Below are 27,966 nucleotides of genomic sequence, written 5' to 3'. Positions count from 1 at the left end.
TGCGTCTCAGAAGGGTCTCTCTAGCGCCAAGTTTAATAGGTGTCAGACAAGACCATCCCCATTGGCTGGAATCTTGAAGATAGCAATATTACTCTGAGAGTTTTCCATCCCGCCATCTTCGCCTGGGAATTAAGGTTGGTCAGAGTCATTCTTGCTACTTTTAATTACACAAATTTCGATTATATAATTCACTTCATATTTTAATAGCACCTCTCAATTGAAAGATTATTTAAAAACATTATGTTGAATAATTTATTTGAAATATTTGCAAAATATAAATGTGACATCATGTATTGGAGTCATATAGTTAGTTAAGTAAAATCATACTGAACCTATTACAAAATGCGGATAACTTCCCCGAGTTCATGTTTCGATTATTTTCAATGGAACTTACTTACTTAAATTCGAAACTCCTAACAACTCCCGTATATTACAGAACCTCCATCAAACGACTCCAAATGTCTTTATCAAATATCTTTAGGGCCCCATTTCAAATCGCATTCATTCCACCATTTCCCAAACAAACAAAATAAACCCATCAGTGTACAGATGAAAAATGATGGCATACCACCCGTACCCGGCGCCATAAATCGATTGACATCGTAATGTTATTAATGCGTGTGCCAGTGCCATGATGCCCCTTCTGACTTGAGATTTTATCTCACAACTTCAAACGAAAAGCACTAAACCCTACAAAAATTCCAGAACGGTCAAGTTCAGTACGGCCGGCAGAGATCTTATCGATCAGCCCCTACTATGTCACAGACTTTGTTCTAGGTGCTCCCCCATGGGTCTTGGGGATGTTTCTCTTTCGTCAATCCACTGTCTCCATCCTCCACGGAAGCGCTGACAGTCACATTTGTGCGTTGTCAAATAAATTTCAATACACTCTTGCTGCCCGCCGTTCGTACAACGTGCCGCCCCAATTGGTGGTTGCTATGATGGAGGACGATCAACATGGTACAGTGCGGATCATCATTTCGAAATCCTCAGCAAGAAGCATCGGCAAACAAAACGTCATGTAAAAACGCGCATTTCAGCGTGTTTTGTACGCAGATTAATTGGATTTCGAAAAAACGAGGTAAACAAATGAAGCTTTTTTTGTTGGCAATTATCACCTCTTGCGCAAGTAGCGCGCTGTACTGTGCACTTCGTGCATCGTCTTCTGTCGGCGTATGATCTGCTCCGTCAGCAGCTTCTGCTCGCCTCAGAAGTGCTCAGTAGCTCAAATGTTGAGGAGTCTCAATAAAATAAACGCTGATGAACGAAGGGAGGACCACCAGCCACCGTCGCGAGGGATACGGACCTGCCCCTTTCCAATTGACCTCAATCAGAAAAGGACGCGTGATGATGACAGAGCCGCGATCGAAGCCCGGTTCTTTTTTTTTTTTTGCTTTTTGGTTGCGTGTTGTTTTGTTCGTGGGTGGGGACTTCGTATATGGACGCCTTTCGATAGTGGAGATCGCATGCGTGGCCCATTCTCGGCCAGAGATCGCATGCGTGCGTGTGTTCAACGCCACTAACTACCACCGATCGTTTCGATGGATATTTTACGCGACTGTCATTACGCTCACAAGCTCTGAAAAATCCCCGCGCAAACAGGTTCAGAAACTGCAAAGATCATTCCATCCGATCGACGAAGAGATCATCTGGACGATCGTGCGGAGGCGAGAGAGATCACAAGGTTAAGCACGTTTCGAACAGAGCAACAAACAACTTTTTTGGGGTTATGTTTTGTTTTTTCTTTCGTCCTTTATTTCCTCTTTGTGTATTTTTCTGCCAATTTCTGGTCCCGTGGTATCAGACCCATTAAACAATCCGGAACACCTCGTAGTGATGGTTCAGCTCCTTCACCGTGTGCAGCTTCACCAGCGTCCCCAGTGCACCGCGTCCCGGTGTCGGCCGGTGAAAGAATACGCGCCGCACCCGGCTATGCACCAGGGCCATCGCGCACATTATGCAGGGTTCGTGCGTCAGGTACACGTCATACCCGGTGCAGAGATAGGGGCCGTATTTGGCAAGATTATCGTCCGCAGCGCCTGCCGCTTCTATCTCTGCTGCCGTTCCGGTTCGCGTCGGTTCCGCACCAAGGCAAACCGTGTCACCGTAGCGCTCGCGAACGAAGCGCCTATACTGTGGGTCGATTCCACCGAGTTGGAACCCGTCCTCCGCCGGCATGGCATCGCTTTGTTCGTCGTCCTGCTTTCGGTGCCATATGCCCCCGTTCTGCGATACGGCAACCATATCGATCAGCACCATTGGGCAGTGCCAGATCGGATGACGGTCGCTGCTTCCTCCACCAATGGCCACTATCCGACTACCAGCAGGCCGAGGATGAACACACACCCCGAACGGTCGGCTTCCGTAGTGCGCCGACAGCTGCAGACAGATCTCCATGAACCTGCGGTGGGCTGCGGCTTCCTGTGCCCCGAACAGCGTGTCCGCGTACAGTGCTTCGTGGTGCCGGTTGGGATGGAATTTGCACGGCCAGAGCTTATTTGCTGCCTCATACTGCCACCGGAGCAGTGGCTGGGTGGCGGGCACCGGCATGACCTTCAACTGCTGCTCGCCGAGTCCATCGACAATGGTACGATCAATGCCTTCGGAGAGCAGGAACCTTGAGAGGCGTGATTCGATAGAATTTGCTTGCTTCTCTTCACACTCCGCAGACTCTACCGGTAGCTTCTCCAGCAACTGAACAACGGGCGCCAAGATGATCGTTCCATCGCGATTCACTCGCTTCAGATGCTGCAGCGTACCGATGGGAAGAATGCGTGCCAGGGCCGGTACCAGCTGGGAGAGCTGTCGACTTTCGGCCACACGCCCAATGTACACCTCGATCACTGGTGTTGGTTGCGTAAATTCGTCACCCAGAATCGATCGTATTTTGGACGGTGGTTTAACACTTTCTACGATCAGCTTGGGTCGCTTAGTCTCCGGTTCGGTTGACATCGTTGCTGTAACTTTAGTAATGTGCACTGTTGTTTAACACTTGTTTCGATGCTTTACTCACACAATCAGAAGAGTATGGTATCTGCAATAACACAAAATGGGAAGGAACACAGCTTCAACACATTTGATGATCTTGATCGCGCCCCAAATGCTCGGGAATGGTTTCCAATCGGAATACAACACACATACAAATACTAACTACCGTGGATATTTATTAAATCGTTGCTTTTGTATATTTAAAATTAAAAACCTTTTTCCTTGTACCACTGTAAACAGTAACGCGAGGGAATATTCATTTGAACCTTATTATCGGAAATGTCGGAACCTTATTATCGGAAACACACTTGCATGAACATGTAACATTGCCTGTTTATGTGTGTTTCCCCGTTCCTGTTTAATTGTTACTGCTGTGAGCCCTCGGTGCATATGTGGGCGTCTTTCAATGGTAGGACCATTCTGACCTGATGATCGAAAGTATACGCCACCATAGCTCACATCGGTTTTGTGCCATAGGGGCTTGACTATGATAGGGAATGACCCATTCTACTACCTTAGATAGTATCCCCAACATAAATGGTTATTTTGATGGTGTGATGGAGGATCGAGGAAAGAGTGAAACATTTCAGAGTAATTAAGTCTCTCAGAGACGATGTAGAAATTGGAGAGAACTCATAACCCCTCATAACTCAGGGGTATGACACAGAACAGAACTCATAAAGATAACTACTTCCAGCAGGTTGTCACTTGATCATGCCAAAATGCTTTGTACCAATTGGAAACGTGGCAAAGAACTATAGTTAATTGTTCGAAATTTTAGTCTTTCTGGCTATTGTGAATTTTTAAACTCTGTTAAACTTCCTGTAAGAGTCATGGTTTTGATTTTGTCCAATAAGTTACATTAATGCTTCATCTAGGGGAATTGGTTCAATTCATCCGCTTCAATTTTTAATTGCTAAACATTTTGAAGTTGTTAACAGTTACCGCTTTGGCTAGACATTGTACTGTACTGTAATCGCAATTAGCGGGATATGGCCAAAGTCATATGTACTCAAGACACGGTTTGATCTATTAATATAGGTACTTTCTTCCACCAACTTTCTTCGATATGTTTTTATTCAGAAAAAAAAACGATCGTAAAGCCTGATTGTCTGGCACACAGATGTTGCTTTATTTTGCAACCAGAAATGATCCTTAGCTAACTTTATGTTTTCAATGCCACATAAAACACCGTAACGTATTGTTTGCACCTTAAAATAAAGGACGAAATGCTTCTATTCTTATTTCGTGCAACAACCAGTCGTCGATGTAGGCTTCTCGACGCCACTAATGAGAAGCTTGGATATCACTCACTTGTTGGTGCACTCATAACAGGATAGTCAGTTGCAATTCATCGGTATCCGACGAAGAATTGGGCTCGTTTTAAGTATTTAAGAATTGTTTGCTGGACTGGACTGAACTGGACCTGGACCTGATGCAGCATATTCTTGCTGCAAGGTCAATAAGGAAATGAGCAAAAAGGAGCTCTGAAGAAACCTTATGGAGGGTCACACCTCACTATGCAGTTATTTACTTTAACAGATCTTTATGAAGCTCATCGACCAAGAATCACCAAAAATATTGATTTCTTTTTGTATCCAGAAATTTTTCATAAAAAAATCATAGTCAAACTAAACCGCTCTATTGTTTTTTTGCCTGTATATCTAATTAATGAAGAATATCTATAGGCCAAAACACGCAAAGCGTTTGTAGTGCCGGATAAGTAAATTATCTAATGGTGAATATCTAATTACACTTTTAGGCCACTTGCGTAGACACATAAACTAACGTCAATAAGCAATGATGAATTTTTGGTGCATTTTGCGTAAATACTATTTGTGCCTCCAGCACATAGGAAGATTATCTTGGAAACAATTACAGTTACATGTAAAAAAGAAACTGTTTTGGTGCTGCAGCTATCGGATTTACTTGCAACATGGGCAGGGAACGAAGAGCAGAGTGGCGCAGTGGAAGCGTGCTGGGCCCATAACCCAGAGGTCCGTAGATCGAAACTACGTTCTGCTATCGGGAAATCCTTTTTTCAGTTAAAGTAATACCCTGGGCGGGTGATCCGACTATGGGGGTATTTCCTTTGTTTTTGTGTACGGGGGAGTTTTCACCGGATTGACCGATTTGGTTGATTTGCACACACTGTCAATAAAGCTTACAGTGTGTGCAAATCAACCAAATCGGTCAATCCGGTGAAAACTGGCCAGTGGTAATGAAGGTGGTCTCCCTCGGTTAAAAAGAAAAAAAAACATGGGCCGGGATGAACTGCTCGTAGACTAAACTCTAGACCAGAAAAAGCACCATTCATTCTTATAAGAATGTAAGAAAATATAAGAAAATATGTTGTATAGGATTTTTAGTAACTACGGTAACGCAAACCCGTGAGCGACGAATAGATTTTTGTCATTTGTCCCAATGTGCTGAGAACTAGTGTTTGTTAGAAACTGCTCAAGTAACAGATACTGATCCATTAGTACAAAACACTGCGAAAAGTTCGCAAACCACATCACAAGTTACACCATTATCAGTTAAATAAGAAGTCCGAGTCTGTAGATTTCGATTTAGATTTTACCCTCAGAAAACGTGTCCACCGACGTACACATTCAAAAGGATTTATTTTACATTTCACATTATGTATAATTTTTATTTTACCTATACATTTCAAATCCAAACGCTGTATTCTAAACTCTTAATTATGAAGATAGATGAAAAATTATGAAGATCGTGTGAGAAAAAGAAAATGATACTACCAAGTACATAGAACATTGCTTGGGTAAATTATATAAACATGCGTACACAGAATGTTGAGTTATTAAGATCCAATAGTTTTGCAACATTTTGTTAGTCCACTTTACAGTCAACCGAGCCGAAAGGAACGTTCAGATGACATAGAATATATTTGAGATGCTTTTGACGTATAAAGTATACCTTCTGCATATACTTATAATTAGGAATGAACCATCCGTCAGATGTGAAAACCATTAGCTAAAAATATTGTAATTATTCATTATTATAATTAATTAATAATTGATGACTTCCAAGGATTGGCTCATATCCCTATAGTAAAGATTTGAATACCAATACCGTGTCAAGTACAAGGCGAAAGACTCAAGAAAGGTTGTTAGAATTGCTTGGGACGACGAGGAGCACTGAATGTTGCTATATCATCAATTTCCAAATTTCTATCAACCAATAAATTTTTTGTGATTTTAGAGGTTAATATGATATTCAGGAACCTCCCAGAACCCGTACTGATTAAGCCATAAATAATGCAGTACCAAGCGTTTCGTCTAAGAAACTCCAAACGACCAAACCCTCCTTCAAACGAATGCTCACGTACTGGGAAGAGGCTATTACACGCCAGCCTATCTATTCCGGGTTTCCTAAAGCCCGAACTTTCCCTCTATCGCACAGCTAACGTCTAGTTTGACACCTATGGCGGCGTGCTACCGATACCGAAAGCCGCCTTCTAATCCTACCACCCCGGGGGCATTATCGAACCGACCCTAATGATCCCCTGGTCGGCTGCGGGGCTGGAGCTTTTCATTGCAAATGTGCAAATATTTATCGCCCAAGATAGCTGGGATGGGTGGGCTTATAATGGACAGGAGCTTTTGATACGAGGGAAGACGACGGTGGATCAACCGCCATCATGCATGGGGGCGCGTGACAATCCATTCATCGCTCTGCTATTGGGGAGTTGGTGGTGCCCACTCGTGGGGACTCGTGGGTCCCGGTGGGTGAATTGGGGCGGCCCACATCAAGGTTAGCTCGCGGAAGATAATAGTAGATGGGGATGAAATTAGATCAAGGAATAAACAGCGACAATCGAGCCAGCTGTGAGGTGGTTCGCATATTTGCCAACTGTTCTTTAAACGTTCCGAGAATTTGTCAATTGTTTGTATAAAGTGCACTATTCTGATGTAAAATTAAATTAAAATTCTTTTAGTAAGAAAAGGTTTCTTTTTAATAAATACCATTTCACTGATCAAAAACTAACCCCGAACCAAGTAACACCTCGCTTTTCTCTCTCGCTTGCGCATTATCTGTATCTCTATCCTCATGCCACGCACTTGCGCGAATCCTGCGTGTGAGGTTCGTTGACTGAGCCTACCAGGCCAGACCAGCCGCACCGTGTGTGAAGGGGAAAGGGTGGCATGCACGGGTGGCACCAATTAACAGCCGAGGCCAATTTGAATCAATTCATAATTCATTAGCAATCGCGCAGCGCAAACGCGGCGTGCTGTTGTGTGTCCTTCTCTTCGCCGTGCGCCACTACCAACACACGGCCATTTTTTGCCGGAATCATGGCAAGCTGTGTGCGTACAGGCGTTTGCGATTAATCGGAGAATCACTTTTTCCCCCACCAGCGATTGACGACACCCCACTACAACACAACCCTACACTCACACACGCAAAAAGGAATGGAAAAGCATTGCCTACTACTTCGCGGAAACAGGGGGTGAGTTTATTGTTTGCGCGAAGGTCGCCGGCGCGGAGCAACATTTTCGGATAGCAACGCAGCAACCGTTCGCTACTAGGAAGGAATGTTGGTGACGTTCACTCCCTCTTCCCCTTCACCCCTTCTTTTTCTCTTTCTTCTCGCGCAAGTGTTATGTGAGCGGAGTGGGGATACCTGCGCCTTCCACCCCCTATGTAAGCGGTAAGGGTGTGTGTGTGCGTGGAAACTGTTCGAGGGATGCTGAAGGTCATCGGAATTTGTTGCACGGTGCATCCTAATCTTACTAATATGCACTACCACTACCACCACCACCACTACCACTACTGCCAACAAAACCGTTGTGAAGGTGTCGATCTTGCACTATTGTTTACGATACGCACAGAACGATAGAGCGTGAGCGTGTGCATGATTTGTTGATGCGTATTTGCGCCATCCCTATTGCGTACCGAGATTGAGCGGTACACATACACACACACACGCACACATATTAGCCACGCACGAGGAAAAGAATCCAAAACAAAGGCGATAAGAGCGAACAAGGCAGAAACACTTACCGGAATCGGGGTTTCAGCGTTGGACATTCTATCATACGCCATCAGCACATTAAACTGTTTCTTGCACACTTACACATACACAAACACATGCACGATTTTGAATATTCCATTAGGCGACAGATAATAACAAGGATTGGGGGAAGGGCGATGGGGAACAATTAGGACGATCGTGGTGCGTATTGTACGATCGTATTACGCGGCTATTTTTACATATGGTTTTAGTTGACGTTTTGCGTGTTTTTTTTTTCTTGCGTGCTCTATTGTTGTTATCAGAACACGTTTTGACACTTATGGGGTGTGTTTTGATTTGACACGTTTTTTCGAGCTCGAATCACTATGGGCTAGATACAGGATAGAATTGTAGGGAAGTTTTGTTTTGTGGGAAAAAAATATTTAAAACCATTTCAGGGTTTCTCCGAGGGTTTTTCTGGGTTGTCAACGATCCAGAAATCCAGAACTCGTACCCATAATTTAAAATAAATCAAAGGTAAGGCCTTAAGTACAGTTACGACCCCAAGTGCCACAAATCCACTAGACGACCACTAAACGGGTTCTAAACAGCTCAAGCTCTCAACTGAAAGGGAATCTAAAATTGTTTCCTTTAGAAGACGGTAAACGACTCATGCATTCTAAAAATAGCAATGAAAAGGCTGGTGGCGTGAGATTTGAGCAATGGTTGTTGGTGTTGATACCCACGTATCTGATCACACCATACACATTTGCTGGGAAAATTAGAAGGGTATATAGGCCATGATAAGATGAAGTTTAGCAAAACTTCTTCTTCTGCTCTTTGGCACAACAACCGCTGCTGGTCAAGGCCTGCTTGTACCCACTAGTGAATTGGGCTTGGCTTTTAGTTACTTTTTGTTACTATTGCGGGATAGTTAGTCCTACGTATGCGGGCACGGTCTATTCGGGACTTGAACCCATGACGAGCATGTTGTTAAGTCTTACGAGTTAACGACTGTACCACCAGTTGAGCAAAACATATTGTGAGAAAAGGATGATAGCTATATAATGATGAGTTATAAAACGACATCTATTGAGCAAACCAGTGAAGGTATGGAGCTTTCTTTTTTATGGATATTTGATTTTTAGTCGTTTAAGCTTAGTCTGTGACGCTTGGGATCTTGTCTGTACCTTATTTAAGATTTATTATATTTTTCGTACAATAATTTTATAATGTTAAATTTACTATTGTTTTACCCATAGCGGGAAAGTCAATCCTGCCCATGAGGGCCTCGGTTTATAAGAGGTGAACCCAAGACAAAATTTTACGCGAGTTACCTTGCTTTCTTTCACAATATTGCTACTGGAGAAGAAAAACACGGGCCCCGTGTTCACAATACACAGTATTAATCACTATCCGATTCGTGCTCTTCCAGTTCTCTGCTCTTCAGGCGTGCTATCAGCTCCTTCGCCGGGTTGAACATACCATTCGTCTGTACGCCACAGATCGCACAGCGGGACGATTTCTTGTACTGCGCCAAAGCACATCGTTCGCAGAAGTAATGTTTGCATCTGAAATAAAAGATACACCGTTTATAAAAACCATCCCACCTGTTCGATTTCGCTCCCATACTTACTTCGTTACAATCGGATCGACGAAACTTTCCCGACAGACGTAACACTTGAACGGTAGCTCCTCGTCGTCCGAATGGATCTCGTACTTGGTGTCGTCCCCGTCCGAATCATCGCCCCCCTGATTGTGTCCCGAGCCCGCACCCTCCTGCTCCATCTGCCATCCGTGCTTGTAATCGCTACGGTCGTGCAAAAACTTACAGCTATCGCCGAACCCACAGTATCCCGTCTCTTTGTAGTCTTTGCAAATGTCCGGCTGATAGTCCCACCGCACGGTCGACCGAATGTTGGCCGGTGCCCGTATCGGCCCCTTCCGCACCATGCCCGACGCTGCATTGCCCTGCGCACTGTCCTTCTTCTTGAAGAACTGGGTGTAATTGTTCAGCCCCCGGTACACCTTATCGTCCTCCTTGCCCTCCAGCTCCTTGTTGATGTCGATGCTCTTCTGATAGATCGCTTGCGCATCGCGGTCCTTTTCCGTTTCGATCTCCAGCTCGGCCGTGGCGCCCTGGTCGCGCGGACCTTCCGGTTGAGCCGATCGTTTCGATTTGTAGCTCAAGCCGGCACTCTCTTCATCGTCGCTCGAGTGCGACGAGTCGGCGTTCGATGAGCGGGCCTGCTTTTTCCTCAGCGCCGACGTGCTCTGCACGTTCGGGTTCGCCTTCTTGCGCCTATCCTGCACAACGACGACGGAGCTTGATTCCTCTTCCGCTTCATCTAGGACGAGAGAGAGAGAGTGGGTTTAAAATTACACAACTGCCTGTTACAAACACGAATCCCACACAATACCTGATTCGGACGATTTTTGGCGCTTTCTGGCGCCTTTATTTTTTATATTTCGCTTCACAAACGCGGACATTCTATCGGTTGCCGAAGAAGCGGACACAATATAGCGGACGCGGAGCGCGTCCAAACGTAAACAACTTCTGTTGGAACAGCTGACAGATGGACAACTGCTCGAATCGTTTGACAATTCAAAATGAGATTGTCACATTCGAAAATGATCCGTTACGCTTAGTTTGAAACTATCAGCAGCAATAGTTTTATTGACTCTCTAATAGACTTTTATTAACGTGAACAGCATCGTAAATCGAATAAATCTATGTCGATTTTGTGACATATGGAAAACCCTGTTTCGATTGTGATTACTCTTGCACTCCTTCAGCAAGCTCGATTGACGCAATTGTTATCACTTTGGTTTCCACTTCCGTTGCATCAAGTTGCGCAGTCAGAACGTAAACAATGCAGCGTTGCAAAGTGCCCTTATTGCTTTCTTTGCTCTGTTTAACCTTTTTGATAAGCACAATCGCAACACAACGACCGCCGGATCAGCCCAACGTGCTGTTGATAATTTTGGATGACTTTCGCCCGGTGATAAATTACGGCTACGGCGATGGCAACGCCGTCACGGTCAACATCGATCGGCTGGTGCAGCAAGGCTACTTTTTTCAAAATGCCTTCGCACAGGTAAGCGCACGATAGGGGTAGGGTTCTTTTTTCCGTTTTCATTCACTTACTCCCAAACCCCATCGTCAATGTATTTCAGCAAGCTCTGTGCGCACCGAGCCGCAATTCGATGCTGACCGGCAGACGGCCGGATACGGTGCGCTTGTACGACTTCTACAGCTACTGGCGCCAAACATCCGGCAACTACACCACCCTGCCGCAGTACTTCAAGCAGCACGGCTACCGTACGCACTCCGTCGGCAAGGTGTTTCATCCCGGCGCATCGTCCAACTTTACGGACGACTTCCCGCTGAGCTGGTCCGAGCCCGCCTTTCATCCGCTGACCGACGAGTACTCCAACGCCGCGGTGTGCATCGATCCGGCAGATGGACGGTTGAAGCGCAACCTCCTTTGCCCTGTGCGGCTCGAAACGCAACCCCTGCACACGCTGCCCGACATCGAGAGTACCGAGGAGGCGAAACGGTTCCTCAGCACGGTCGGCCGGCAACCATACTTTCTAGCCGTTGGGTACCGCAAACCGCACATCCCGTTCCGCATCCCGGCCAAGTATCTCGGCCTACATCCGGTCGCGAAGTTCGCCACGCTCGATCTCGACTATCCACCGTACGGGTTGCCGACCGTTGCCTGGAGCTCGTACCTGGACGTGCGCAATCGGGACGACTTCCGCCAGCTTAACGTAAGCTTCCCGTTCGGTCCCGTGCCGGAAGATTTTAAGCTACGCATCCGGCAACACTATTACGCTGCGGTTACGTTCGTGGATGATCTGATTGGCGAGCTGCTGCAGGAGGTCGACCTGAGCCGCACCATTGTGGCGCTTACGTCCGACCATGGGTGGGCACTGGGGGAGCATGGCGAGTGGGCCAAGTACAGCAATTACGATGCAGCCGTACGCATCCCGCTCGTGATAAGAGCTCCCGGCATGCAAAACCCCCATCAGCAGAAGATCGACAATGTGGTGGAACTGTTGGACCTTTACTCGACGCTGGTAGACTTGGCGGGATTGCCACCGGTGCCTCGGTGCGACGAGCAACGACCACACAAAGTGACCACCTGTACCGAGGGCAAGTCGCTAGTGCCACTGATGCAACGGAATTCCACCGGGTTTGGGGAGGATGATGGGGACGAGTGGATCGCATACAGCCAGTATCCGCGACCGGGAACGTACCCATCACTCTTCCCCAACAGTGACGAACCGAAGCTACGGCACATCAAAATAATGGGCTACAGTATGCGCACGGATCGATTCCGGTACACCGCGTGGATCAAGTTTAATCCGGACTACTTCAAGCGAGGTAAAGCGAAGTGGGAATGGATCGAAGCAAGCTTTCTTTTTAACCTAAATTCCTCCTCTTTCCAGACTGGAGCACAATTTACGGCGAAGAGCTGTACGACCATTGGATTGATCCGCAGGAAAACATGAATCTCATCGATCGGGCACCGCTGGCAACGGTGAAGGATGCGCTGAGGGCGAAGCTGCAGGAAAAGTTTCCTTAAATTCCCCTCTCCGAGCCGAACAGAGACGGGCCGAACTTACAAGAGCGAATTGTTTTATTACATAAATATACAATTTTATTATAATGTTGCTTCTTTTCCGCTTTCAATGCGATGCTTCACATAATCTCTTTCCCCCTCAATCCATGTCTTGCTTGCTTTGCCAAAATGTAATTTACCTACTCGTGTTTTTGCTTCCTTTCATACATACATACGAACGGTTTCCAGCAACGCTACACAATCGGTTCGATTAGATTGCACAGTTTTGAGTGTTTGTGTGGGTATGTGTGTGTGTTTGTGTAAAAAATATATGATAACTGGTTTTGTCATAAGTCCTGGACGAGAGAATGTAGGAGAGTAAAACTGTTTACCCCCGTTTACGTACACAAGGCGCCCCCGGGTACGCCTCTTGATATTTCTCTCCTAATTGTTTTTTTTTACTAACATGATATTTATCTATACGCTGAAGCGTGTCCATCAACTGCTGCTTCTCTTGCTTTTTTGATCACAACGGAACATAATGAATCATTTTGCCTGGATAATACAAATTATTGATAGTTTTTTTTTTTCAAAAATGCTAGCACAACGTAACACAGAGTTCTTCTAATACCATCGTCATTGCTGGGTGAATGGACACTACTATTGCTTGCCATAGTTGTGGGAGGGTGCGATGAATTTGGCAGGATTTATACTCCCACCATAAAAAAATAATCAAAAAAGGCCGGCTTGTATATTATTGCACTGTTTTTAGAGTGAGTGTGTTTTTCTCCATCTCCTTCCTACACCAACAAAACATATCTTTTTGCTATCATATCTTTCTAATGCCAACAGATAACGGTAGCCACGGAATTCTAGCACGTTTTGGGCATAGAAAGGGAGAGGCAGCTTGTCTAAGGTTTGCCTGGAGGTTTGTTTGCTAAATTATGCTCCCAACCAGCACCTGGATGGCATGCGGGGTTGCGACGATGAGAGGGTGGCAGCAAATGGGAAGGCGCACATGGGGAAAGGGGAGAGATGGGGAGGGAGGGGAGACCAGGGATGAAGGCTTGCGCATATATCTACTGTATATCATTATAAATAGCTAGTTAGAGCTTAGTTAAACAAAACAGTATTCGGGTCTTCATTGTCCATCTGTTTCACGTGCCTCAGGACGTCCTTTTTGGTTATTACACCGAGCAATCGCCTGAAAAAGGTTAAAAGGAAAGAAGGGAGGGGAGTAATCATGGCTGTTACGCACAACTCAACTGCCCACAGTCGCACTTACCCATTGTGAGTGACCAGCGTTTGCCTTAGGCCCAGCTTGCGGAACATATCGACGACCGTTTCCATCGGCGTCTGGTCCGTCACGGTGATCGGGGCCATGTCGAGGATTTTCTTCAGCTTCAGCGGCGACGGGCCAAGGTTTTGGACCGGTTGGGCCGAGGTGAAGATTACCAGCGACTGGCCAGTGATGCCGTCAATGATGCGTCGCGCATTAGCTGTCAAAAAAGGGTAAAACATGCCGGTTATTGCAATCCGATTCCGTGCCTTTCATCTCTCAACCCAGCGGTCTCTTACCTAAGGCTAGGTTTAGATCCCTCCGCAGCACGAAGCCAACCAAGTATTGATTCTCCTTCGAAACGACCACCGGGTAGCCGTTGTGTTCAGTCTCTTTGAGTAGGGTCTCGATGTCGTCCACCGTCATCGAGTCCTGAGTGATCACCGCCAGCGTTTCATTGCGTCTGGAAAGAGCGAGAGGGGACGTGGTTCAAATTTCAATGCTGCCCTTTTTCTCCGATGCGAGAATGACTCACTTTGGCTGCATCACATCGGCCGCTAGCGTTGTGTGCTGGAATTCGTCCTTGCTGTCCAAGAACGGATAACCGTTCAGCGCTATGTGCGCATCGTAAATGCCCTGTACGGAGGAGAAATGATGCCGTTTGTATGCCGCTTTGAACTGGACTGTAGCTGTAAATTTGTAAATCAATTTTACCTGTCGACCAAGGGCATCGCCAACCCATTTGGAAGCCATGGCTGCCGCCATCAGCGGCACGATGTATCGGACACCGCCGGTTAGCTCGAACATAATAACCACAAGGGACACTAAAACGAGAAAAAGAAAATAGTATTTTACCGATTCATGGTTTATTCCGCGGTTTAAACTAGAGGTGGGCATTTCGGTTCTTTTAAGTTAACGCGAGTGAACCGAATCGTTCAATTGCTGTGAACGTGAACGTGATTGCGGTTTTTTCGTTCTTTTACAATAGTAAAGTCTATGAATCGGTACGGTTCTGGTTCATTTGGCACACCTCTAGTTGACACTTACCCGTCATTCTTGTGACCCCGCCAAGCACGGCGGCTGCACCGACCATCGCATACAGCCCCGGCGTAATGCAATCGTCCCCGGTGGAACACTCCCCAGAGAAGATCCATATTTTGGGATAGTTGTACGCCAGCTGTTCCATCGCTTAAAACAAGAAAGGTCAGACAAGTTCAGACATTTTCCTTTTCGCCTGTAATATGCATTCAATGCAACCGTTGATCGCTTACCAATGCCAACGATACGGCCCGTAATGGCACCGAGTGCAAGGGAAGGAATGAACAACCCGCACGGTACCTTCATGCCAAACGTGAAGATCGTCATGATGAGCTTCATCGCGAGGGCGAGTATTAGCAGCCACACGGCTTTGTAGACGCCCGGCCCGGCCGCCGCTATCTCAATGGCCGAATTGACATCGGTAAAGTTTCGATTGTAGTCACTGAATGGGGAGAAAGCAGTAGCAAAAGTGCATTTAATCGCCATTTAATTCACGAAACGCTTCCGTCCAATCCACGCTTACCACAACGGATCCTGGTTCGAGATGCCGCACTGGCTGAAGAGGAGATAGATCAGCTCGCTCGTGTTCATGCGCGTGTACGGATTGGGGTACGCAATGACCGCGGTAATGAACGTGACGATCAGCACCTCCGTCACCGGGTACTGGCCAAGCTTGCTGTACTTGCGGAACCGGCACCACCAAAGGTTCGCCTTGATAAATAGCGTCGCAATGATGCCCTGTCGTGGTCAAAGATCAATAAATAAATCAGTACAGTTTCCATATTTCCATGTCGTGTGCGTCCAGCGTCCGTTCCCGCGTTCTTACCCCAATAATGCCCAGCCCGATAAATGGTACCAGCTCGAAGAAGATCCACGGTTTGTTGTACTCCACGTAGAATAGCACCGAGTGCTCGTTGCCGAACGGATTGATCGAGCGCAGTATGAACGCCGCAATCAGCGCACAGAAAAACGAGCGCCACAGCGTCTTGAGCGGAAAGTAGTACGACACCTCCTCCAGGCTGAACAGCACGCCACCGATCGGGGCACCGAACGCAACCGACACGCCGGCCGCGGCGGCAGCCGACAGGATTTCCCTCTTTTTCGCCTCATTTCGCCCGTACTTCGGGAACAGGTAGGACAGTATGTTCCCAATGCAGCTCGCAATGTGCACCATCGGGCCCTCCTTGCCGAGGCTGAGGCCGGCCGACACCGACAGCATGATGCCGACCGATTTGATAATTAGCGTCCACTTGCCCAGATAGCTGCGGATGATGAACCCGGACAGGATAGTTTTGATCTCCGGTATGCCCGAGCCGCACGCGTACGGCGCGAACATGCGCACCAGCGATGCGGCCAGCAGCGCGAACAGCATTGCCCACATGATGTAGAAAAAGTACGATATCACGTACGCACCGAACCCTTCCCGGGAGGAGGTGAAGATCTCCGACCAGGCGTACCACTGCGAGCAGTTGCCGCTGTCGAACGACGTTTCGTTCGACGACCAGCAGCACTGCTCCCGGTTCAGCCAGAACGCTTGCGGGCAGATGCCAAACTTCAGGTCCGTCATCCAGCTCGCGCCGATGTCGATCACGCCCGCCACGCAGCCGGTGAACAGGCCGACCAGCAGTACGCACACCCAGCCGGACCACGCATCGTGTGCACCCTTTTTGCGAGTGATGAAAAGAAACGGAGAGAAAGGTTAGCAATTGCTTAGAAGAAAATTTCGGTCTCGTCTTACCTTTAAAAGATCCCAGAACGAGTCCTGCCGCTTTTTCACTATGTACCGATGGCGCATACGATCCCGGGCAATGTCCCGCTGCCAGTCGATCGTGTGAAAATCCTCATACTGCCCGATGCCGGGAATGTCGTCGCTTGTGTCCGTCATGCCGGCAAATGAAATACCTTTGTTTTGTTTTTTGTGGGACAGAGGGAACAAAAGAAGAGCAAATGCATATTAGATGAAATTCAAAGTAATGTAATCAATACAAACACACGCACACACACATGTATAAAGGAAAATAAAACACACACATGAAAATAAGGGCAAAACAGTGCCTTGCAGCAGCAAGCAAAATACATTAACCGTCGTTTAAGGTTCCGAATACGTTATAGGATGAGTTTAAATACATGCAAACCGTTTAATTATTAAGTACATAGCAATATTGGGCTTTTTTTAATTTAATAGTATGATTAGTTTAGTCGATGAACCCAGTTAGAGAAGCTTTTTTGATTACCAAAGATTAGTATTAAATTATATTAAATATACTTTTGCCAACGAAAGGACACACGAGCGCGCAAATAGACACACACATTTACACACTTTTCCAAATCATAACGGTTTTTTTAGTAAGAACGCAAAACTCCCACAAACAACACATGATAAATTGCAGTAACGTTACCTTCCATTTTACCGGAAAACGAAACGGTTAATGTATCTGTATGTGATGGTTACAAAAACAGGCGTATTAATTTAAATATATTTCAAAACACCGGCTAAGCTGTTAGTAGGACAATTAATTGAAGCATCATAAGCGTCTATTTAAGCGTACAATTAAGCTTTAGTGGAGTGAACATGGAATCAAGTAGGAATCTAATTAGAATTTGAACAGGAATGGAAAACGGCCGTTTTAAACTACTCATTAATTTCTAATCTTTTGTTTTACACCATTTTTTTTTCTTTAAACTATATCTCTTTTACACATCTTCAATTTGTTTAAGTTTATTGGCACCACAATTTACACTAAATTTCCTTCTGCCTTCAACCAGCAAGGAACAGATGGAAGCGCTGGATTTGCGCACGAACCATCTGGACCTTTCACGCCGAAAGCCAGATCTATTCTCGTCCTTTTTAGGGCAAATTCCCAATCCAATCTGGTGCGCCCGTTAAAAAAAGGATACTAATATGCACACACACACACACAGAAGAGAAAAAAAACACAAAAAAGAAGAACGTAACCGCATCCCGGAAAGGGAGGGAGGGAGAGGGGCAGGGAAGCACACATTCTTCCACAGTTTACCTTCATGATCGGAGTGATGAAAGTCGCGCCCGAACCGGGTGTGCGTGGGCGAAGACATGCCGCCGGGCCCTTCTCCACCGCCTATGCTGCTCCCGCCGTTGCTGGATGCGGCGGCGGTGGTTATGCTCGGTGCACTACTGTTGGCAGCGCTGCTGGGCGCACCGACACCGTCCTGCCGGCCACCATTCGCGGAGTAGGAGGAGTAGGAGTAGTTCGGGTTGGTGAGGCCGCCGTTCCCGGGCGTTATGTCGATCATGCCGTCCTCGTCCGCCTCGTACACCGGTACCGCCCCGACCGTGCCCGGTGCAGTTGTCAGGGAGGTGGTGGTGGTGGTGATGTGTCGTTCCGCACTGGACGCTGGAGAACCTTTACCGGGCTGCCGGGAGACCGGTGCGACGGAGAAAAGGAAAAGGGACGGAAAACAGAGGTTGATGTGAATCGTTCAGTGGAGGTAGCGGGGGGATAGGGGAGGGATTGATGTTAATATGCGACCGGACACCGGAAACTGGACGACTGAGCGGGCGACGAAACCGTGCCAACTTGGATGTTTTTGGCAGAAATTGGACGAACTTTTAATTAGTTTTCGCAGACACGAAATGGAATGATTTCTCGCTAACGGGGTGGGCGGGTAACGGGGGCACTTGTGCAACCTCGTTAAAAATACACACACAAACACACAAATTTAGAGGACCTTTGTAACCTTTGCCTTCACAGAGCAAAACACACAGGATGTGGCAAAAGGGCGTTTTATAACCGGGAGTGAAACACACACAGACACACACCTCACACGTAGCTAGGAACCGTCTTGGAAGTCGACTCTTCTCAGCTGTTAGATAAATTGACACTAACGAGTGACACAATTTCCTTTTCTTTGCGAGACGAACCACAGTGAGAGAGAGAGCAATCGGAAGGTCAGAAAAGAGTGAGGGACTCCCCCGAAAAGGGACACTTGGTAAACGGGCAGATGCTTCCTTGGATGCAAAACTATTTGACACGCGTGGCGAACTTCAATGCCTACTACACCACATCATCATCGCCCCGTGTGGTGACGTCAAGCGCACGCCGCTATAATGGACCAACAACACTACACAACGCTAATCAACCGCACAGAAGTGGCGGCGTTGACAACAGTTTCACACGCACACAGAAATCCACCCCAAAAAGCTGTGACAGATACTTGCCCGGACGGGCAAACACTGGCCACATTTCACCCATTATCACCACTAACCGGGGAGAATGGTTGGTTAATGCTCTAGCCACGAACGAAGGACACTCTGCCACTGCCACAGCCTGCTGGGAATCGAAAAACAACTGCTCCCGATGATTGGAAGAATCTTCCACAGGGCAGGAATTACACCATACACGCTCTAGCGCTCCCGTCGGCCAACACAAAAATCAATCCCGTCAAGTCGTCTAGAACTGCGCATGATCGCAAGCAAAACACGGAAGAAGTTCGGGAGCGGAGAAGAGCCCGAGAGCATCTTGAACGCGCGCGCGAGAGAGCGCCAACCACAAGGAGCATAAGATCCGTGCTAGTGGGAGGAGGATGTGCGGGTGTTTTTTGTGGGTGTTTGGGGAGGAAGGGATGTTGTTTTTTATTCCGATTCGCTGCACAGTTTCTGCTGCACAGGCGAAAGCGAGACGCAAGCAAAACAGAGCATAATTCTCCTTTCGGAGAAGCACATGTTTGTCGTGAATAAGTTCGTTAGTTTTTTTGCATTGGAGAGGAAAGTCGAGCAAACAGTTAGAGGAGGAGGTGGTGGTGGTGAAACTCACAACACCACTATGTGGACAATGTGAAAAAGAGAGAGAGAGGGGGAAGGAATGTTTGCGGTGCATCAAACAGACAGATGCACGCACACTGAGGAAAGATGCAATGGAGTGCAATGAGGGGGGTGTATAAAACCGTTTCTACGTTGATTACTATTTCACGTTCTATAAGCGCTGTGAGTAATCCGTATTCTTGATTAGAAAATAATCTTGAGGTGCCTTTTGTTTTTTGTAGAGATTTCTTAGCAATTATTTCTAGTAACAAATGGGAAATTCTCACCAGCACAAATTAAAACAGTTCGTGGCTATCAATGAATAATACTTTTTATAAATAAGGCTAATACTGCTCCTCAAAAGCTAATGCTCTTTTCAATGTTACAGACCAGTTGGCTACATACATTAAAAAATCATTAAGAGTGGCAACTTCATCGCTACGCTTATCTGTATTGGGATGTGTTGGAATGCTGGAATGACCTTGATGACCAAAAATTAATCCGATTTGGTCACAGAATTCGGAGGTACTATCAAGGGCCCTTTTGTCATTCAATGCTATTCTCATCTCAATACACTGTTTTCTGAGTCAGTTTCCAAAGTAACAGAGCATTATTCAACACTTGCGAGTTGTTTTTCGAAAGCACAGCCGTCGAAATTCGTTGTTCGGGATGATTTTGACAGTTACATTTTTGTTTATAACTCGTGATCGAGTTGGCATAGGAAAACAAGCAATACGTCATTCGACAGCTAAAAGTGTACGGAACAAGCAGCGAAAACATCCCGTGATAAAAAAAAATGCCAAAAAAGAGTACATTGTGGAAGCGGATCACATGCATCATGATGATCCGCGCCGGACGCGACAACCGCGACATCATGCAGTGCGTGCAGTGTTCGCTGAACACGGTGAAGGCGATCCGGAGTGAGCTGGGAGAAAACAGCGACGACGACGAAGCGGTGGCAGCACGAAAACCACATTCTCAGCGGCGGGATTGCGTGCGGACCGACGCTTTCCTGGCTGACCTCCAGGCGCGCGTGATGGAAAATCCGGGGATCGGAATTCGGCCGTTGGCACGTGAGATGGGGGTGGCACGCGGACGGGTACATTTCCATGCTGGGCACCGTCGTGAAGCCTTTTATCACGAGAGTGGCCAACGGCAGACCGTACGTGTTCCAGCAGGATTCCGCTCCGTGCCATACAGCCTCCAAAACGATAAAGTGGTTGACGGCCAATTTCAACGACTTCACCGCGCTGAATGTGTGGCCTCCCAGCTCCCCGGATCTTAATCCAATGGATTATTTCGTGTGGGGCGCGGTGGAACGGGACACCAACAGAACCTCCAGCAACACCAAGGCGGAGCTGATGGCGAAAATCAGGTCCGTTTTCGCGGCCCTACCCCGCGAAACTGTCGCCAGGGCTTGTTCCCGGTTCCGGAGACGGGTGGAGGCCGTAATAGAAGCCGAGGGCGGATATTTTGAATAAAATGAATAAAATACATGGTAAGCTACTATTTCTAGAACAAACAAAAATCCCCGATGATTAATTTTGCCATATTTTTTTTTTCTTTCTCCGTAGGTGACTGTCAAAATTATCCCGAACGCCCTGTATAACGCCCTGATTGATCGGATAGCTGAAGAAACACAACAAATTGCAACAGCTTCTTCTGAACAGCTTTGATCAGCTATTCCAAGAACTGTTTCTTAACTTGACTGGATCTTCCCTGCTCATGATAGGTAAGGTTGGTAGGTTTCGGAATCGTCCGGAGTCGTTCGGAGTCGTCCGGAGTCGACCGAAGTCGTTCGGAGTTGAAGTCGTCCGAAATCGTCCAAAGTTGTCTGGAGTCGCCCGGAGTTGTTTGGAGTCGGAGTCGGCCGGAGTCGGAGTCGTCTGGAGTTGGTAGGAGTCAACCGGAACGGAATTCGTCGAAGTCAACAGGAGCCGTGTGGTGCAATATGCTTGTGATCAGGCATTTCATTTCGTTGTGTTTTTTGTTTCTTTCGAAGCGATTCTGAACGACTCCAGACGACTCCGAATGGCTCCGAACGACTCCGCACGACTCCTCAAGACTCCGGCTGACTCCAGACAATTCCGACTCCGGACGACTCCGAACGACTCCTAGCGATTCCGAACGACTCCAGATAATGCTGAGCGGACCCACCTACCAGAGTCGGTTATGAAATTATCAGAATCGGTTCCGAAGTTATCGAAGTCGGATCGGAGTCGACTCCTGATTTTTGCCAACTTTACCCATCACTAGTATAGCTACCAGATTGGCAATATCCAACAAACAGAAAGCATCTCACAACATTTGATCCGAGATAAAGACGAAGTTTTGAATAAATTGCAACGCGTTCTCTAGGATCAGTCTGATTGGCTCGTTGTTTTTGTCACTGCCGAACTGCCAATTAACTAACTTATAGCGTTATCAAATTTGGTAAGTAAATGCTGAATTGCGCTTGAAAGCATACGTTGGACGACTAAGAGCAAATATATTACAATCTACCCCCTTGAAATGTTATTAATCTTCCCGTTTAGAACATCCAAAAGCAACCAAATTACTCATTTACCTTATTATTAGACCTTACCATCTTACAAAGCGATTATTCGACACAGAGGAGAGCCGCGACCGCGGGAGAATGTTAGTTTTTGCTCGTGAGGATCGTAAATTTTGCACCGTAAGCTTGTACCGGAGGGACAACACCTAGAGACGACTTTACATTACTCTACTGATAAAACTGAGAAGCACACGATAAGCGGACACAGCGGAATCGGTTTGTTTGAGTCTAACTGCCTGTGGGGCGACTATCATTAACGTCTCATCATCTCACGTACCAGGTGTGTCAGGTCAGGTGTGTGTATGTTTGGCAAGCTTCTATCTAAAAGACTCGCTCCCTTTCATTAATTAATAAACGATTGCTTTATTGTTAGTAGATGCTGCGAGGCTGATTAAATGTGTTGTAAAATCGCAAGAAATTTTCTTTTTTTTTTTGTTGTTGAAAGAATGGGATCACACCGGGAGGGAAAACAGGCCTCGTTTGTATTTGCTCTTCACGGGTTTGCTCCTTCAAACATCGCAGCCTCCGGCTAACGAAGGCCGCAAACACGAGTGCGCGTCCGTTGTTGCGCGGTCCCTTGCATGAAGTTATCTTCCGGGACAAACAGATACAGAAACCTCCGCCCCGGCCGGTGTTCCATGCGCCGGATTCCTCCGGAAGGTAAGCAAAAAAAAAAGAGAAAAACAAAGAGAACTGTAAATGTGACCTTACCTTGCTGCCCACTGACTGATAAGACGGATGATCACCACTGAGCGGATGGTTGGTGGCGGCGGATGATATCGAAAGGTTGTTGCCGTTGCTGCTGCTGATGTTGCCGGTGCCTTTCAGGGGAAACTTTTCCATACTTTTGCGACCCGCAGCAGCAACGTGACGCTTGTGTTTTTAGCTTTCAGCTACGGCGATCCGCTGCCACGTCACCGAGACACCTCACACTTGGTAGGAACACACATACGCAATACACAAACACACACGCACTGTTGGAGGGAGGAAGTTCGGAGAATGGGGAACGATCAGAACCCGGGGGGGGGGGGGGGGTTTGTGGTAAGGATTTTTTCTATGCGTCACGATGCCAAAACGATCAAAAACTGTAATAAATCCAATAGAAAGCGTTGATGACACACTGTAGTAGACCCAACCCTAGGCCACTGCGAACCAGTGGACAACAATCCCAGTAACCGCCGCGATAAACGCCCCTGACCGATTTATAGCTTCTGGGGGGAAAACAAAAACACAAGGCCTACTTGCTGCTTGGCGGGGGGGACAGGCTAAGCAAACCGAAACTCTAATCACAAACACAAAACAACCCAACGCACCTTCGATGCTCAGTCAACCTGGACGCACATTAGTTTACGCTATTTCACAAAATGCTATAAATGTTTACACATCCCTGATACGTTGTGCGGGGTGGAAGGTTCCTTTTGCGTTTTCTCACAGCCGCTATCGAGAGGTGGGTGATGTCAATTTCGCTTCATTTTATTGCACACTTTGGCACAGACACACGCACAAGGGCGTCTCGCACTCTCAGAAGCGATAATGGGGCCACCATCGAGCAGCCGTCGGGTGCATTCTGCTTTGCTGCACCTGTGCTGTGATGCGATGGTGCCGCCGTAAGGGGTGGTGGTGCAACTGAGATGCAGCAGCAGCAGTGATTGGCAGACAAGAACGATCGCGGATATCGTTCAGAATTCCTTCACACGACTAGGGTAACGCACACCCAACCTTATAGGATGTGTTCTGCTATTGCAATCCCGTTGTTTACGCGAAACTTTTTTTTGGTTCCAACTTTGATCGTGCCAACTGGAGGGCCGGATTTGATGCACGTACACGAACGCGAATGCAAAAATTCCACGACGATAGATTCTTCTTGCCTCCTCCCAACGAAACTTGCCTTTTGCTTTTGCGTCGACGATCGGACACTGTGCCCGCTCACCAGGGCCAGCCAGCCGACCAGGTAACGGAATGTGGCAGCAGTTTGACGTTTTGGCGGCTTGACGTTTCGGGTACGCCGTACAGTGGGCGCGCGTTTGTTTACATTTTGTTTTTTTTGAGATGCAGTAAACATGCTTAGGGTGCCGCTACACAGCGTTGTAAGTTTACTTGAGTGTGTTGGAGGTTTACTAACTTTTTAGTCCATATGTTGTCTAAAAACCACAAATGTTCAGTTTTTGTTCATTTTCAACAAATGATCTGAGTTAAAATGCTTATCCCAGAATTCAAGGAGCTTTTTTGAGTGTTTCAATCAGAAGAGTTTCTTGATCCTGTCGGACAACCGTCAACTCGCACGAACTTGAAAACATGCCCGTCATGGGTTCAAGCCCCGTGTGGACCGATTATCATCATTTTGGTCACAGATGTTGCGTTGTTGTTCCAAATGAGAAAAAGAAGATGAAGGACTAATTTTGATAGATTCTCCTTAAGATCAATTTAACATCCACATCCAGTTGTTCCAAATGAGAAGGAAAAGATGAAAGGCTAATTTTGATCGATTCTCTTTAAGATCAATTTAACAACCATCTCAGTTAGCATAAGCAGCCTTCAAGTCCTTTGGATGTTCCGTGCCCTTTCTTGGACGCTCTTATTCAACTGCAGCAGTTTCCGGATCCGCTCTTGGCCAGAAGTCATGGTCTTTCAATTGTGGTGAACGACCGAAACAAATTTTATGGACAAAGTCGTCTAGTACCATTCGAATGATGAATTCTGTTCACAGATACCAGATGAGCTCGATTAACGACTGCACGATAATAGTGGCCTCTAGGATGTCAGAGGATCTACGAAGCATATTCTCATGAGAATTAGCATTTCATTACAAGATGGTCCTCTTCCGAGTAGTGAATGACACTCTCTAATGGCAAGTAGAATAGGATGTGGACATTCCCTCTCCTAAAAAGCTCCTTAGCTGTTGTATCCAGGCTCGTCTACAGATTAATCAAAGTAGTCTGTTGTAGCGTCGAAATAATTTTGAATGAAGCTTCTGTTGAATATTGCCTTTCAGTTTATTCACTTCGTGGCAGTTCGTACTGACCTCTTCAAGTATCATGTTAAGTTGCTGGTTACGCCATCTTCTTCAAGATCTGCGGCATTTAGAATGTGTTCAGTTATAAATTTACTTTCTCCACAACCTAAGGGATAAAACGACCCTTGTGTACGACAAAGATAAAACAAAGAAGTATAATCTTTAAGTTCATAACGGATAACATCTCCCAAACTTGCCCTCCAAACGAATCTCGCAGCCCTGTTCCGATAATGACGCAATCGCAAAGCATGGCCACAAATAAACGGTAAAAAGTTCGAGAAGCTTCTGCCCACATAAAACCGTTCCGTTGCGTCAATTCGTCAGCTCCTAAAATTGCATAATGACGAACGGGTTTCCCCTGGATCCTGGATCTATTTTTGAACTACACGACCACCTATGCGGTCTTGAACCGTTCCTGCCCCTAAACTTCAGGTTCGTCCTCAGGCTGATGAACTACACGACCCCCTACCAACACCGTATCTACTAGCGTCTTTTTAATGGTCTTGGGCGCGAAAACGAAAATTGGGTGAATGAATGGTTCGACCCATTTGGCTCAAACACACTCCGATAGTATCTTCCGTATTCCTTGCTTTCGCCGCGCGAAACAGCTTAATTCCAAAGCCAGGATCCCATTTGTACATGGAAAAACCCGTAATGTGTGGTAATGGGCACGCACTGCTATCGGGATCACTCGCGGGCCTGGAAAAACAAATAGAAATCAAATTTAATGTCCAACATAAGTGCTGCAGCTATTTGCCTATTTACATTGCTTACCTTGCTCAGTGCTCGGGTTCGTCTCCACATGTTTTGCCCGCCTGCAGTTGACATGAGCCGCAGATGAGCGCAAAGGGAAAGGGAAATTACCTACAGACAAACACAATATCTTCACCCCCTCCAAATGGGCCCAACCTCCCTCCCCCCCTTCCATCCTCAACATCAATGCCATGGCAATAAAATTTGCGCGCTCTCAGCAGGAGATTTTACGGCGCAAGGACTCGATGTTCGATGCGTTCCGAATGTTCGAACTGCACAGAACAGATATTGCGGGGCATTGCGTATGGGTGGAAGGCTCCTCCGGGGTAGGGGAAAGGCAGACCAGATACGACCAGATGCGTAGGATAGTGCGCCAGATGTAGTACGGGCATGGCTCCCTATAAAAGCGTTACATCCCACCGATTGACCCCATCAGTAACAGAAGTACCGGAGAACTTGTCACAACCTCTTCAGGAGCTGCTCGCTGGTGTGGATACATATATCTGGCAGCCATCTTCACAGACAACGGATATTAAACGGATTGAGCTGATTATTCCAAGAGTGAAATTCTTTCTACTATCGTACCACTAAAAAATGGCTAAAGTTAGTGCTGCCTGTGTGCTGTTGGTTTGTCTGTGGCTCCGAGTGAGTGCGGCCCTGCCCGCTTTCGAGGATGATCGGGATTTGGATAGAGAAGTGAGTTGCGAAGTGTGTATGTATGTGTGTGTTTAAAACTCAGAACACAGAACGTTAGATTCTCAAGCGGCTCTTATCGTGATAAGAAGTGATCTAATCGTCTCGAAGACTTCTTGATTCAGCCTTTACCACTCCAAACACTTTGTTTGAGTGTCGTTCAGTTATCTGTGATAAAGGCATCGCTAAACCCCCTTCCAAGAAACGGCTACATCCGCAAGAAGCGCGATAACATCTCTTGGATAACGTTTAACATTGCTGATATTGTTGCTCTTTTCCTACTTCAAACAGCTCTATATCCGCCAGCTGGCCGAATGGCTCGCCGACCAGTCGACGGACTTTCTGAACGAGCTGACCAGCTTCCCGCCGTGCAGGCCGTGTAGCAGCTACGAGCACACCCGGCAACCGATTGCCGTCGTCCCGCGAGCACCGTACGCGAAACGTAACTCCGAGCTAATAAACTCCCTCCTAAGCCTGCCGAAAACGATGAACGACGCTGGCAAGTAAGCGGCAGCGGACTGGGACACCATTGCCGGCCAACGATCAGAAGGAGGCGCCGCAACTGCAAATGATGATCAGGAACAAAGTTACATCCACCACCTTCCTTTCCTTCTTGCTGGGACCGACCGCACTAGGGGACGACATTGTTGGGGCATGAGGGAACATAAGGGCTGTTCGACGATACCATCCTGTTGAATGCCAGCCCTGCGCTACCTTGCTGCTTCCGGTCGATTTTCTTCGCGAATGTGTTACAAAAACAGTTTTCTTACCATAGATTCGTTTTGTTCTCCCATCATACGACATCTTCAATTACCCTACACACCGAAACGAAAATAATACAATTAAAACCAAAAACAAACACAATCCATATTGGTGTTACGGTAGAGCTGATGGTAAAATATAAGTGAATTGCTTCTACTGCTAATATTATTACAAAACAAAAACTATTATTACTACTACTACTACTGCAACTACTCTACTCATCTACCACTACCTATCTACTACTGTATCCTTGCGATAGTGCGCAAACACGCCAGAGTGGTACGCGTTCGTTTATCTTTTCTTTCTTTGGTTAGGCGTTTGCAGCGAATTTACGCGAGTTGGAAGAGAAGATGGGAACGTTGTTTGTAAAAATAATAATAAAAAAAAGAAGTACGATAGTTACAGTTTGAAATGTGGAGCTTGTTTAACCTGTTATATACACATCCGCGTTGCGTTCCAAAAATAAGCTCGAAAGGTCCTCCTCCTCCTCTCCAACGGTTTTTGCGTCGTGTGGGTCGATTAGCAGCACACGGTTAGGAGGTACATCCTATCAATCTGCTAAA

General features: G+C 46.7%; 5 protein-coding genes, 1 long non-coding RNA gene and 1 other non-coding gene across 12 annotated transcripts; 3 read left to right on the top strand and 4 right to left on the bottom strand.

Annotated features, from left to right (window-relative positions):
- Positions 1–211: 211 nt before the first annotated feature.
- On the bottom strand, positions 212–8,304 carry LOC121594171 (probable inactive tRNA-specific adenosine deaminase-like protein 3). 3 transcript variants are annotated; one of them, XM_041917200.1, is made up of 2 exons: positions 7,840–7,985; positions 212–3,034 (listed from the first exon to the last, which is right to left on the bottom strand). In XM_041917200.1, the coding sequence occupies exon 2, from the start codon at positions 2,950–2,952 to the stop codon at positions 1,810–1,812; it is 1,143 nt and encodes a 380-aa protein (XP_041773134.1). In that variant the 5' UTR covers positions 2,953–3,034; positions 7,840–7,985; the 3' UTR covers positions 212–1,809. The 3 variants fall into 3 exon arrangements, with proteins under 3 accessions (XP_041773134.1, XP_041773133.1, XP_041773131.1); XM_041917199.1 differs by lacking the exon at positions 7,840–7,985 and adding an exon at positions 7,634–7,737; XM_041917197.1 differs by lacking the exon at positions 7,840–7,985 and adding an exon at positions 8,014–8,304 and having other exon boundaries at positions 213–3,034.
- On the top strand, positions 4,942–5,013 carry Trnam-cau. Its single transcript has one exon. It is a non-coding gene; the product is annotated as a tRNA-Met (tRNA).
- A 739-nt stretch (positions 8,305–9,043) lies between the features above and the next one.
- Positions 9,044–10,535, bottom strand: LOC121591777 (E3 ubiquitin-protein ligase RNF113A). Its single transcript, XM_041912706.1, has 3 exons — positions 10,384–10,535; positions 9,600–10,311; positions 9,044–9,534 (listed from the first exon to the last, which is right to left on the bottom strand). Exons 1-3 carry the CDS (start codon positions 10,451–10,453, stop codon positions 9,369–9,371), a joined length of 948 nt encoding a protein of 315 aa, XP_041768640.1. The 5' UTR covers positions 10,454–10,535; the 3' UTR covers positions 9,044–9,368.
- A 73-nt stretch (positions 10,536–10,608) lies between these two features.
- Positions 10,609–12,650, top strand: LOC121591776 (iduronate 2-sulfatase). The gene is made up of 3 exons (XM_041912705.1): positions 10,609–11,061; positions 11,141–12,353; positions 12,419–12,650. The coding sequence occupies exons 1-3, from the start codon at positions 10,837–10,839 to the stop codon at positions 12,553–12,555; spliced, it is 1,575 nt and encodes a 524-aa protein (XP_041768639.1). The 5' UTR covers positions 10,609–10,836; the 3' UTR covers positions 12,556–12,650.
- Positions 12,608–24,137, bottom strand: LOC121591775 (H(+)/Cl(-) exchange transporter 5). Of its 4 annotated transcripts, none has more exons than XM_041912701.1 (13): positions 22,894–24,137; positions 17,866–18,241; positions 17,248–17,283; positions 16,587–16,750; positions 15,675–16,511; positions 15,372–15,586; positions 15,082–15,290; positions 14,858–14,998; positions 14,525–14,634; positions 14,346–14,446; positions 14,110–14,273; positions 13,817–14,030; positions 12,608–13,735 (listed from the first exon to the last, which is right to left on the bottom strand). In XM_041912701.1, exons 1-13 carry the CDS (start codon positions 23,023–23,025, stop codon positions 13,645–13,647), a joined length of 2,790 nt encoding a protein of 929 aa, XP_041768635.1. In that variant the 5' UTR covers positions 23,026–24,137; the 3' UTR covers positions 12,608–13,644. The 4 variants fall into 4 exon arrangements, with proteins under 4 accessions (XP_041768635.1, XP_041768637.1, XP_041768638.1 ...); XM_041912703.1 differs by lacking the exon at positions 22,894–24,137 and adding an exon at positions 19,094–19,322; XM_041912704.1 differs by lacking the exon at positions 22,894–24,137 and adding an exon at positions 18,648–19,036.
- Positions 24,138–25,151: 1,014 nt separating this feature from the next.
- On the bottom strand, positions 25,152–26,100 carry LOC121592906. The gene is made up of 2 exons (XR_006004708.1): positions 25,970–26,100; positions 25,152–25,894 (listed from the first exon to the last, which is right to left on the bottom strand). It is a non-coding gene; the product is annotated as an uncharacterized LOC121592906 (long non-coding RNA).
- A 75-nt stretch (positions 26,101–26,175) lies between these two features.
- LOC121592905 (protein PDF) lies at positions 26,176–27,815 on the top strand. Its single transcript, XM_041914809.1, has 2 exons — positions 26,176–26,644; positions 26,933–27,815. Exons 1-2 carry the CDS (start codon positions 26,543–26,545, stop codon positions 27,146–27,148), a joined length of 318 nt encoding a protein of 105 aa, XP_041770743.1. The 5' UTR covers positions 26,176–26,542; the 3' UTR covers positions 27,149–27,815.
- The last annotated feature ends 151 nt before the right edge of the window (positions 27,816–27,966 follow it).

Source organism: Anopheles merus, chromosome 2L, assembly GCF_017562075.2.
Source record: "Anopheles merus strain MAF chromosome 2L, AmerM5.1, whole genome shotgun sequence".
Classification (NCBI taxonomy): Eukaryota; Metazoa; Arthropoda; class Insecta; order Diptera; family Culicidae; genus Anopheles; species Anopheles merus.
The sequence above is the reverse complement of the archived record's forward strand: the minus strand, read 5'-3'. Positions and strand labels throughout refer to the sequence as shown.

What these genes read in the sequence shown, in the direction of transcription:
- LOC121591777 (XM_041912706.1), bottom strand. Translation starts at nt 10,453, where the DNA reads ATGTCCGCGTTTGTGAAGCGAAATATAAAAAATAAAGGCGCCAGAAAG. An exon ending in CCAAAAATCGTCCGAATCAG is followed by an intron (nt 10,312 to 10,383) that starts GTATTGTGTGGG and finishes CTCTCGTCCTAG; the next exon opens with ATGAAGCGGAAGAGGAATCA. An exon ending in GTCGATCCGATTGTAACGAA is followed by an intron (nt 9,535 to 9,599) that starts GTAAGTATGGGA and finishes CTTTTATTTCAG; the next exon opens with ATGCAAACATTACTTCTGCG.
- LOC121592905 (XM_041914809.1), top strand. Translation starts at nt 26,543, where the DNA reads ATGGCTAAAGTTAGTGCTGCCTGTGTGCTGTTGGTTTGTCTGTGGCTC. An exon ending in ATCGGGATTTGGATAGAGAA is followed by an intron (nt 26,645 to 26,932) that starts GTGAGTTGCGAA and finishes TACTTCAAACAG; the next exon opens with CTCTATATCCGCCAGCTGGC.
- LOC121591776 (XM_041912705.1), top strand. Translation starts at nt 10,837, where the DNA reads ATGCAGCGTTGCAAAGTGCCCTTATTGCTTTCTTTGCTCTGTTTAACC. An exon ending in TTCAAAATGCCTTCGCACAG is followed by an intron (nt 11,062 to 11,140) that starts GTAAGCGCACGA and finishes AATGTATTTCAG; the next exon opens with CAAGCTCTGTGCGCACCGAG. An exon ending in TCCGGACTACTTCAAGCGAG is followed by an intron (nt 12,354 to 12,418) that starts GTAAAGCGAAGT and finishes TCCTCTTTCCAG; the next exon opens with ACTGGAGCACAATTTACGGC.
- LOC121594171 (XM_041917197.1), bottom strand. Translation starts at nt 2,952, where the DNA reads ATGTCAACCGAACCGGAGACTAAGCGACCCAAGCTGATCGTAGAAAGT.
- LOC121591775 (XM_041912701.1), bottom strand. Translation starts at nt 23,025, where the DNA reads ATGGAAAAGTTTCCCCTGAAAGGCACCGGCAACATCAGCAGCAGCAAC. An exon ending in ATCAGTCAGTGGGCAGCAAG is followed by an intron (nt 18,242 to 22,893) that starts GTAAGGTCACAT and finishes GTCTCCCGGCAG; the next exon opens with CCCGGTAAAGGTTCTCCAGC. An exon ending in GCCGATGTGATGCAGCCAAA is followed by an intron (nt 14,274 to 14,345) that starts GTGAGTCATTCT and finishes CGCTCTTTCCAG; the next exon opens with ACGCAATGAAACGCTGGCGG.